At 42.0% G+C, this 12,037-nt stretch overlaps 1 protein-coding gene across 3 annotated transcripts in view; it reads right to left on the bottom strand.

The window, feature by feature from the left end:
• ZNF827 (zinc finger protein 827) overlaps nucleotides 1-12,037 on the bottom strand; it is a 158,271-nt gene that overhangs the window by 83,075 nt on the left and 63,159 nt on the right. For all 3 annotated transcript variants that reach the window (XM_017881503.1, XM_017881505.1, XM_017881504.1), the window contains one exon: nucleotides 2,665-2,904. In XM_017881503.1, coding sequence (XP_017736992.1) covers nucleotides 2,665-2,904 — 240 coding nt within the window. The remainder of the gene's footprint in view (nucleotides 1-2,664; nucleotides 2,905-12,037) is intronic.

Raw genomic sequence — 12,037 nt, 5'->3', positions numbered from 1 at the left:
TAAAAAAAAAAAAAAAAAAAAAAAAAAAAAAATTAGACAGGCATAGGGGCGGGCACCTGTAGTCCCAGCTACTTGGGAGGCTGAGGCAGGAGAATGGAGTGAACTCGGGAGGCGGAGCTTGCAGTGAGCTGAGATGGCAGCACTGCACTCCAGCCTGGGTAAAAGAGCAAGACTCCATCTCAAAAAACAAAACAAAACAAAAACAACCAATCAGGATGGGTGCTGTGGCACACGCCTGTAATCCCAGCACTTTGGGAGGCTGAAGCAGGTGGATCACTTGAGGTCAGGAGTTCAAGACAAGCCTGGCCTACACGGTGAAACCCTGTCTCTACTAAAAATACAAAAATTAGCCTGGCATGATGGCATGTGCCTGTACTCCCAGCTACTTGGGAGGCTGAGGCAGGAGAATTGCTTGAACCTAGGAGGTGGAGGTTACAGTGAGCCAAGACTGCACCACTGCACTCCAGCCTGGGCGACAGAGTGAGACTCTGTCTCGAAAAAAAAAAAAAAAAAACAAAGAAAAAAGAAAAGAAAAACCAATCAAAGGGAAACAGTAACAAATATCAAGTATGTGGTGTGATTTGAATGAGGCCTTAGTAAGTACATACATATGCATACACACGCACACACACATAGAGTTACGGGCAGAGACAGTTATTTCCACTGTATCTTTCCCCAGCTGAAAATGTCTGCTTTCCTCTGATTCAGCATGAAAACTGCAGTTGTTGCAACTGTTCCGCCTCTGACTTTGATGACAACCTTTAAGCATTCTGTACTGTGAGGCCCCTTTGTGAGAGGGGATATAAAAACAGCTTAAGACCTCTTGGTGCTGCAGTCATTCAGTGTTATTCTGATAAATGTCACAAGGGACAAAAAAATATCATTTAGACAAGAAGAGGTAGACACTCCCTTACTGTGGCTTGAGGTCTACATCTATCAGCTGCCAGAAATTATGTAATGAGCTTTCAAGAGCACAAAAGTTGAACTCTGGCCTTCCCAATGCAGTTCAAATGTGAGGACCCTACACTGATGGTCACAGCTGCCAATGGCTTCTTTTAATATCTAGAAAAAACCTGGCCAATGCTATAAGAGTTTCAGATCTAAACAGCAGGGCAAGTAAAAAACTCTTAATCTTGTGGATTTTTGGAAAAATTTAAACAAAGATTTGCAACACCTGTTTCACACTTTCTACTGCTAGTCTGAAGCCACTGCATGCATGTGTGCAGGGACAATTCCTTTCTGTCCACTCAACAATGACAATGAGTGTGAATTTGGATTCACAGCCAGTATTCTTTCAGAGAGCAGGAAATCGGGTCTAAATGACTTGTCTGAGGTCACCCAGGCAGTGACAGCGCCAGGGTTGAGAACTCTCAGACACAAAGTTTTTAGCTGATAGGAGACTGCGACAGCATACGGTTTAGAGACAGACTTTCTGAAAAGAACCACACAGGTCACGCTTTTGCAAATTTTAACTCCTCAATCACTATTAAAGTTATATTGTTTTTAGATAAGCTTCATCCTTCAAAATAAATAAATAAAACTAGCCTGTTTTGGAGCTTGCAAAGATCTGTGTGTCCTATAAAGTTTACAGAATTAGTGATTTCAGCTACTGCAGAGATCTGCAAAAACACCCCCCCGTTTGAGGACCTGGAGGCCACTGTTTTCAGCACCATCTGATAATTACACAACTATGGGCTGTGTTGCCAGGTCAATGAGAAGGTGAACTGTTGTGGTGACAGACAGATTTTAGCTTTTTTTTCTCTTTCCTGGTATCTTCCTTAAGAGAGAATTTAATGGATGCTCTAAATGTGTTATCCATAACAAAACAGAGTTTGCTGGACATTAGTAACAGACTTTATTGATGCATAAATTTTAATACTGTAGGCCAGTGCTTGCCTTTGGACAAGGTATTTGTATGTATTTCTACCTGAATCTTATATATGTATACACCATCAACCTCAATCTTGTGCAAAAAAATAGAAGCATATTAAATTTGTTAGGGACAAGTGGTGTGTCGCTTGAAAGAGATGACAAAAGGAACAACTTAGGTACTGGGATCCTTAACTATTTCATCCAGACACTTCACTGAGCTGGTAATTACCATACTTTTTAATTCTAAGTACGTGAGTACAAAAAGTTGATTTACAGAAACTGTTCTGCTAAGGCTATAGCTGGAAATAGTCCTCATATTTTCATCTTTTGCTTTTCCCTTCTTTGTTTTGTTTTTTGTTTTGGCAGGATACAATAAAACCTCATTAATTCAGACCACACTAATTTGGAAGTCATAATAATTCAGTCACTGTTGGAATAAATTGAAATTTATCTTTTTCACATTAAAAAAAAGGCTGTTAATCAGATCAACTGCCTAAGCAAAATTAGAGGTGAGGTGTTTAGCCTAGTCAACAGGAATCATTTGCACATAATTGAATAGAGTTTTAATTTCAAGTGATTCTTAACTATTTATTAAGGAAAGGCTGGCAGGAATTCTACCTGGCAACACTTTATTAAGTGTTAGTTTGGGTGGCAGTATGCGTGTTAAAGCAACAAAACTGATTTCTGTCTAAAAAATCCTACAATTCAGGTTGTTTTTTAAAAAAAACTGTGTTAGAAGAGTTTTCCTTCAATGATTTCCAATTATTGACATTTTCCGGTGCATAAACATACCTGACAGTTGAAAGAGGAGCTCGGAAGCCATCTTCACAGAGATATCCTGACTGAAGAGGTTTCTCTCTGGGGGTACTCTGCCCTCTGGCATCTTCTGTAAGGGTTCGGTTTTCTCTCGCCCGATTAAAGTGCTGTAGCCAACATTCCGGCTGGGTGATATTGAGACGTGGGAGTCCTGGATGTCAACCTCCATTGGTTCCTCTTTAATCTTCACCATCTGTGTTTCTTTGTAGCTTTCCGCTGCAAGTAGGTGAATGAAGAGAAACAAAAACACCACCATTTCTTAATTCCAAGCTAAACCCAGTTTCTAATCACAGAGAAAACCATGAAGATTGTGTGAGGGAAGAGAAAAGTGAGTGTGCGCAGCACACTGGACCATAGTTTGAAAACTATTGGCTCAATCATCTGATATCTGAAAAGATAGGAGACTTTAGTTTTTTTTAGCCCAGAGACTCAGGGGCTTGTTCAAGGTCACACAGATGGCAGCAGGGCCAGGCCTTGGCCTGCAAGCTGGAGCCTAGGTTTCTTGACCAAGGTCTCTCACCACCCACATGTGCCCCTTCCTCTCTGCCATGTTGTTTCCAGAACTGAGAGAGGACATGGTAAATGTCTGTTCTTGCTTTATGACTTACTCAATTCAGTGAATCAAATATGAGCAAGCATCTTAACATTATGGTTTTCTCCCTCTATTATTATTATTATTTTTTTCTGAGAAGTAGTTTCACTCTTGTTGCCCAGGCTGGAGTGCAATGATGTGACGTGGGCTCACTGCAATCTCCCCCTCCCAGGTTTAAGACATTCTCCTGCCTCAGCCTCCCGAGTAGCTGGGACTACAGGCACCTGTCATAATATCCGGCTAATTTTTGTATTTTTAGTAGAGATGGGGTTTCGCCATGTTGACCAGGCTGGTCTTGAACTCCTGACCTAAGGTGATGTGCCCGCCTCAGCCTCCAAATGTGCTGGGATTACAGGCATGAGCCACTGTGCCCAGCCTCTCCCTCTATTTTTAAAGCTCTGACCAATTGCTTTTCTTTCTTCTGGGGCACATACATTAATCAAGGATAAATAGGGTCAATTCAACGGAGACACTTGCACCTTGCTGGAGGTGTATGGAAGACCATGTAGGAAGTTAACTGCAGCCCAAGGAGCAACACCTAGAAAAACAGCAATCTTACAAGTTATAGTAATGGTACAATTTACTGTTTGTCATTTAGGTGTGGCTATTAGATGTTGGGTCTTTAGTCTGAAACACTTGTTTTTTAAGGGTGGAATGTCTATGTCCGTGTATTGCTTAGAGTTAATGATAAAACATCTTTGAAACAAAGTGGGACAATTAGCCCAGAAAATAACTTGGGTCGCTTTAAAATAAGGCCACACTTTCAAATTAATAATAATAATTAGTAACTAGTGTGTACTCAGCACTCTGGAAAACAAAAATCAAAGAGGATTTTGATAGTTGAACAGATAGATGATAGACAGAAAGAAAGAGTAGTGGGTTGAATTGTGGTCCCCCAAAAGAAACATCTACATCCTAACCATGGGAACTTGTGAATGCGAATGTGACCTTATTTGGAAAAAAAAAGGTCCTTGCAGATGTGATTAAGTCAACAATCTCAAGAAGAAAACATCCTGGATTATCTAGGTGGGTCCCAAATCCAATGATAAGTGTCCTAATAAGACACAGAAGAGGGCAAGACATAGAAACAGTGGAAAAGGCCATGTGAAAACAGGCAGAGACTGGAGTGATGCAGCCACAAACCCAGGAGTCCCTGCAGCCACCGGAAGCTGCAAGAGGCAAGCCAGGACCTTCCCCTAGAGCCTCTGGAAGGAGCGCAGCCAGACCAACATTTTGATCTCAGACTTCTAGCCTCCAGAACCATGAGAGAATAAATATCTGCTGCTTCATGCTTCCGCAACTTTGTGGTAACTTGTTACAGCAGACCTTGGAAACTTTAGATAGATAGACAGATAGATAGATAGATAGATAGATAGATAGATAGATAGATAGGCAGATAGATACATAGGTACACAGAACAAATAGTAAGAAACAGTGTAAAGGCTGTGCTGATCTGTGGGACAGCCAGGAGATGTCATCAGGGAAATCTCATTGTTAGAAGCTGGGAGGTCCAAAAAACTATGCTTTCCTTGGAAAGCATGACATGGGTGAACATCAAATACATGTATATAGTCTATTGTCTGGTAGTTAAAAAAAAAGAAGAGCATTTTAACCTAAATGATTAAAATTAATACAGTGCTATCAAGATCTTGTGTAAGAAGGGTGTTAATTGCTCTTTTTTCTTCCTGACATATTACACATGCTTCTCAGGGAAAACTGTTTGTTTTTTGTCAACAACTAAACTGCAGGCAAGTGTGGTATTTACTTTAGATCCCTCCCCGCTTTCCCTACTCCTGCCAAGCTGTTTTTTCTCTGCATGTCTGTGAAGCAGCTCATAAAAATCAAGTTCACTGATTCAGTCAGTCATGATAAAAAAAATTTTCAAAAGAAAAAAACAGAAGAAGAAAGCTGTGCAAGATACACACTTAGCTTCTCTGCCTTTACTTCCAGTCCATCTGACTCTTCCTGGAGAACTGATCTTCCTCCCTCAAGCCCCTTAGGGATCTGGTGACCTCACAGCCATCCTGACCTCCAGCCAGATCAGCCACCCTCACGGGCAGTCACGACACAGCTTCCCTCGTCATGCTTCCCCAAAGTACCTAATATTTGGAAAATAAACAGTGGGGGCAGTGTCATGTACATAATGATGCTTGTGAATCTTGCACTGGGAAGTCATTCTAAGGCCTGGGGACAAACACAAAAGAATACTAGGACAAATACAAAGGGATTCACTTCGTTTAAAAAAATCTTGACACTATAAAAAGCAAAGCCAGAAAGAAGCTCTCTTATTTATCTTCTCCTCACACCTCACACCACCCTGCCTCATTTCCCTAGCTTTGACCATGGCATCAAAAATCACCTGGCTATTTGCACCACTAAATTTAATGAAATTAGTTTTTAAAAGCTTCCTGGGATCACATCAAGTATGATTTACATGAAGTGCTTTCTGCTCTTTCTTATGACAACCCTTGCCCTTTCAAGAATGCACAAAACACTGATCACTGATAAAAAAGCCTTTGACTTTCTTAATTCACTTGACAGATTCCAGACTCAGGGAGAGGAGTTTTCAAACTAACATCTCAATGGGCAAGTGAAACAATGGACATAAAATACAGTAAATATCATAGTCCCTTCTCTTCCATGCAATAGCATTATTGCCAAGTGTTTTCTTGGCATTTCTTTTCAAGCAGGATTCCTCAACTTTGGTACTACTAACATTTGGGGCTGGATAATCTTTGTTATGGGGGACTATACTGCACATTGTAGGATGTTTACCAACATCCTTGGTCTCTCTACCCACTAGATACCAGTAGGATTATCCTCTAGTTTTTTTTTTTTTTTTTTTTTTTTTTAAGAAATGGAGGTCTCACTCTGTTGCCCAGACTGGAATGCAGTGACTATTCACAGGTGTGGTCACAACACACTGCAGTCTCGAATTCCTGGCCTCAAGCAACCCTCCTGCCTCAGTCTCCTGAGAAGCTGGGGCTACCTGCACAGGCCACCATACTGGGCTCCATCCTCTAGTTTTAACAACCAAACATGACTGCAGATGTTGCCAAATTTTCTTGGGGGAGGGAAGGGCAAAACCACCCTGGTTGAAAACCACGGCTCTAAAGTTTTTGCCGCATTCTAGTTTTGCTCCAAAAAAAGTTCAATCACCACACAAGACAAAGAAGAAAGAAAAAGCTCCTTTCATTTCTAGCCTAGGCCTAGTATCAATCGCCATCTCAGCCAGGTTCCTGGACAGGCTGAGCTGGCAACACTGGTTTCTGTTACATACCTCACTTGGTCCCCAGGCCAGCTCTCTTCTTTTTGCCTGGGGTGTTCTAACATAACAATGGTTGAATTAATCACTTGTACTCACTCTTAGCTTTGTCTCCCATACTCAGGGACATGTCTACACATCCAGGATCTTACTCTTTCCTGTACACACACAACGTGAATCCTTTTAGAATCTCTTCCCAAAATAATAGGACAAATAGTCATTTTATCCCAAGTGGTCTATATATTGTTGCTGCTGGTGTGGTGGTATGCCTATAGTCTCAGCCACTCAGGAGGCTGAGGTGGGAGGATCTATTGAACCAGGGAGTTCAAGGCTGCAAGGAGCTATGATTGTGCTACTGCACTCCAGCCTGGGCAATAGAGGGAGACTCTGTCTCAAAACAAACAAACCCCACAAAAACCAAAAAAACTACAAGATATTTCAGAGGTTGAATGGGAAGGACTTGGTGGCTGACTGTAGTCTGAATTAAGAATGAAAAGACAGGCTGGGTCTGTAATCCCAGTACTTTGGGAGGCTGAGGTGTATGGATTGCACGAACCCAGGACTTTGAAGACCAGCCTGGGCAACATGGCAAAACCCTGTCTCACAAAAAAGTACAAAATTAGCTGGGTGTGGTGGCACATGCCTGTAGTCCCAGCTATTTGGGAGGATGAGGTGGGAGGATCATCTGAGCCTGGGAGGTCGAGGCTGCAGTGAGCCCTGATTTTACCATTACACTCCAGCCTGGGCAACAGAGCAATAAAAAAAAAAAAAAATACCTCAATTAAAAAAAATGAAGAAACAAATGTGAGAGAAATTATAGATGAAACGTATACAGGAACTGGATGAGAGGCAGGTGAGATAAAAACGAAATTCTATGAATTGTAAGCCTCTAAGGTTTGGAAGATAATATTAATAGGAGCAAGGAAACTAGAAAAGTTGGGCTGAGGAGAAATTTAGGAGAAGTTCTGTGTTGCCTAACTATTCAAGTTTCCCACAGGAAGTGGAGGTTGTGATGGCTTATAGGCGGGAAGGGAAGGACATTTGTGACATGGAGATGGGAAGTCATCTGAATTCATGGGACAGAGTGAGGTCTGCAAAAGACAGCGAGCAGAGGGCAGTGGATGGGGTGAAACTGTTATTACCTACCCTTAAGAGGAGGAGGAAGAAAAGAGCAAGGAAAAGAGACAGAGAGGGAATAGTCCCACCTGGTGTGGTGGCATGGAAGCTGGGAGAGAAGGAGGCTCTGCAGGCGCCACGTGAGCTTCCTGCTCTCTGCCTTCTTGCCCTTGGGTTCCTGTACCTGCATAACGATTCCTTCTCTGTCCCACAGAAAGCCTTAGCCTCACCCTCCCTACCTCATCTCTGAGCACTCCTCCATGTGACTTTGTGCTCCTGCAATACTGAAATATTCCAGTTGCTTGAACAGAGCATGCTGCCCCTTGCCTTATCTTTTGTTATGTGCTCTTTCCTTCCCAAATATGCTGATAAAGCCTATTCAAACTTCAAAACCCTATTCAGATGTCCCTTCTGTGTGCAGCCTTCCTGTATCTTCCTCAAGTGGCACTCTCTCCCTCATCTTTTCTATATCTAGAGTGCTTGTACCTTGCAGATATTGTGATGTCTTACATAGCAATTATTTTGTACTGATTCATTTCCCCTCTGGACTGAATTCTCAGGGGAAGGCTTAGTTCTCGTTCATCTTTCATCCCCAAGACAGCACAGGGCATGGTGCGTTGAGCAAGTTTAATGCTATGATTGCCCCATGCATCACCTGAAGTATGGCACACGGTGGTGTGTAATGTTATCCTCCCTTCCTGGGCCCTCAGTCTGCCGCAAACACTCATACATGCTACAGATTACAACGAAGTATGAAAGGATGTAACACTGGAAATGGCACTGATAGAAACAGTATCAATTGGTTATTCCCTCTCATTCTCAGCTATCATGATTTGGATCAGTATTGTAGAATAAAAGCTTAAAAGAGCCTCTAAAAGCACTGTCAACTATGCCATGCTGGCACCATTCACTTTCTAGAGTGACAGGCTTTTCAATGGGATAAATAAAAAATCTTTCATCTCCAACTTATAAGCCTCAAAGATACAAAGGTCTTGGTTGGGCAAACACCTTCCACATACGAAATTTGATTCCTGCAGGTCTTGGGATTGATCATTACTTAAAACCTTGTGAACAAGAATGCAGACCAAAAGGACCCATGAAGTGAAACAAATGATCAGGACCCAGAAATGAGACCCCATGTTAACATCTTTACCTTGGGCCTGGCACCCGCTGGCATGTCATAAAGGCAAGATGCCTGCTCCCTTTGCCTTCTATTTTTGCCCTTCCAAAATCACAATGGAATGAAGAGTTGGGCTGGGTTTTCTTGGTTGCTCAGAGAATGGTTACGCCCCAGATCTGCTGGAGTGGAGGCCAAGGATGGAGGCAGAAAAGGAAACGTTTATTCCACAGAAGACTGAAATTACGTGTTTAGCTTCTTCTTAGAGAGAAGCAATGTGGAAGTAAAGCAGCCTCAGGTCCTGAAGTCATCCCGTCACCCTATGACTGGAGCTAGGTACCCAGTGCAATGGAGATACCTTGTATCTCCATCCTTGTTATGAAAATTAAGAACCCAATGCTTAGATGCTTAATGTTATTCTCTCTTTTGGCTTTTTTACCCTACACTGTATCTCCCTCTGTATCACAGAACAGAATCACAAGTCAATTGAGACAAGTTGTTTGTTTTTTTTTGAGACAGAATTTCTCTCTTGTTGCCCAGGCTTGAGTGCAACGGCGAGACCTTGGCTCACTGCAACCTCCACCTCCCGGGTTCAAGCAATTCTCCTGCCTCAGGCTCCCGAGTAGCTGGGATTACAGGTATGCGCCACCATGCACGGTTAATTTCTTTTTATTTTTAGTAGAGACAAGGTTTCTCCATGTTGGTCAGGCTGGTCTCAAACTCCCAACCTCAGGTGATCTGCCCTCCTCGGTCACCCAAAGTGCTGGGAGTACAGGCGTGAGCCACCATGCCCCTGGCTGAGACAAGTTTTATGTTCTATAAAGGATGGGCTTATTATATGCTTCTTCTCCATGAGAAGTTATATATTAAAATTCATTTTTCTCTACAGTGTGGCCCTTGATGGGGAAAAGCTCCCCATTCCTGCTCTGAGGAATGAACTCCAATACTGGGGCTTGCCCATGGGTGCTGCCACACCCAAGAGAGAGGCGATGCAAGCCCTGCTCCCATGCCTGCTCTCCCTCTCCCTCCTTGACACAATGGCCATCTGTTCCTGGGGAAAAAGAGGGGACTCTTTCTCCATAAAAGAAAACAGTAGTGGGCACATTTTCCTTTAGTTCTTCTCAATATATAAGAAACTTCAAGAATGGTAGCTTTCAACAGAAAACCCATACGATGACCTCAAGTATATACACACACACACACACACACCCCCCTCACATTTCACTCAGAATAGTGCAGGGAAAACTGAGCAAAACATGAGACCAAGCCAATGTGTATGATGAAGATGATACAAAATCTGTGTCAAATTAAATCTTTAATTAATTCATTCATTAATTGAATGAAATACTCTTTTCTGGTGGTGACACCAATCTTTACAGTAGCCTAAAGATCAGAAGAATTTTGTTTCAAATGATAGAACTAGGATTTTCTGTATGCCTCCTCCTCCTTTCTCTCTCTCTCTTGCACACACACACACACTTTTTATTCCTAAAACAATTTCAAAGGTATTTTATTAGAATTGATTTCTTGAATTTGATCATCAAAATCAAAAAGTAACCAACGTTTTCCCTCTACAGCAGTATAATACCTGCAAATTTAGGAAGGAAAATTAACAAATGTCTTTAGAATTAGCTATGCAAATTAGAATTCATAATTAAGTAGACAGAGGTGAGCAAGGGATCAACTTAGAGTCAGTTTTAGAAAAACACCCGAGAAGCACCAGGTATTCTATTTTGCTAACTGTTTTGAATTAGCAAAGAACAAACATGTCTTAAAAATGCTGAGCTCAAACTTTACAGGTAAAAAAGAGTTAGTGAGACTTGGAATTTCTTTCTGGGGTACATGAAACATATCATTTTCTACAAGATCAAAGCACTTGTTGCTTTACTCTGATGTAGATTTTTAAATTAGTCTTGTGTCCTCTACACCAGTTATCAATGCAACAGGTCCTCGACTGAGCTAACTCAGTCGGATATCTGCAAATGTTTTCAGACTGGCCACAACAGTACGCCCACACCTGCAGTATGAGTTTTCAGCTTGATTCTGGTGACCAGATATCAGAACATGTCCCTCAAACATAACAAATTCTGCACTCAATTTCACTTTTGTCCAAATCCAAATCAAAATTAAAATCCTCCAGACACTGGGAGCTCAGAGAGATTAGCTTTGGCAGCCCAGCAGATGATGTGGGGTGGCTCTGTCATTATCTGTTGAACTTTGAGTGTCCTGGTGTTAAATGTAAAAATCTCTCCCAATCATCTTGTTTTCTTTTCATTTAATGATTTCACTAGAAATTAGCTAAAGGGGTGCATTTGAACTGTATATATGCCATTTGGTAACATTCCAAATGATCTCATTTAAAAAAAATTAACCTATTTTTCATCTAATGTCCAGAATATACTTTTCTTGTCTCATATTAAAAAGTCAGAAAAAAGAAAAAAACGGAAAGGGTCAATTAAAGTATCTGATCTAACCTTAAAGCTATTTAACATTATTATCCTTTGCCATTTAATAAATCTAAGCCCTGTCCATCCTTATCTGTTGTGATTAATAGGCCTTTATATATCCTTCCATGAACCAGAGTGCTGGTATGTGTGCATGTGTGAGAGTGTGTGTGTGTGCGTTTGTGTGGGTTCTAAACAGGATTCCTGACAATGGTATGTGCCTATAATCCCAAAGGTTTGGGAGGCTGAGGCAGAAGAATCACTTTTTTTTTTTTTTTTTTTGAGACGGAGTCTTGCTCTGTCGCCCAGGCTGGAGTGCAGTGGCTGGATCTCCGCTCACTGCAAGCTCTGCCTCCCGGGTTTACGCCATTCTCCTGCCTCAGCCTCCCGAGTAGCTGGGACTATAGGCGCCCGCCACCTCGCCCGCCTAGTTTTTTTGTATTTTTTAGTAGAGACGGGGTTTCACCGTGTTAGCCAGGATGGTCTCGATCTCCTGACCTCGTGATCCACCCGTCTCGGCCTCCCAAAGTGCTGGGATTACAGGCTTGAGCCACCGCGCCCGGCCGAGAATCACTTTTAATTAAGATGTTTTTCAAAATGAGACGGTACATTAAAATCAGTCTAGAAATCCCCTCTAAAACATAAACATCTAAAATACAGAAATTCTGGCCAGGCACAGTGGCTCACACCTGTAATCCCAGTGCTTTGGGAGGGCAAAGTGGGAGGACTGCTTGAGGCTAGGAGTTCAAGAACAGCCTGGGTAACATAACGAGATCCAGTCTCTACAAAAGGTAAAAATCAAAAAACTAGCTGGG

Source organism: Rhinopithecus bieti, unplaced genomic scaffold (assembly GCF_001698545.2).
Source record: "Rhinopithecus bieti isolate Rb0 unplaced genomic scaffold, ASM169854v2 scaffold_12478, whole genome shotgun sequence".
NCBI classification, from domain to species: Eukaryota; Metazoa; Chordata; class Mammalia; order Primates; family Cercopithecidae; genus Rhinopithecus; species Rhinopithecus bieti.
This window is presented reverse-complemented; position numbering and strand designations above follow the sequence as displayed.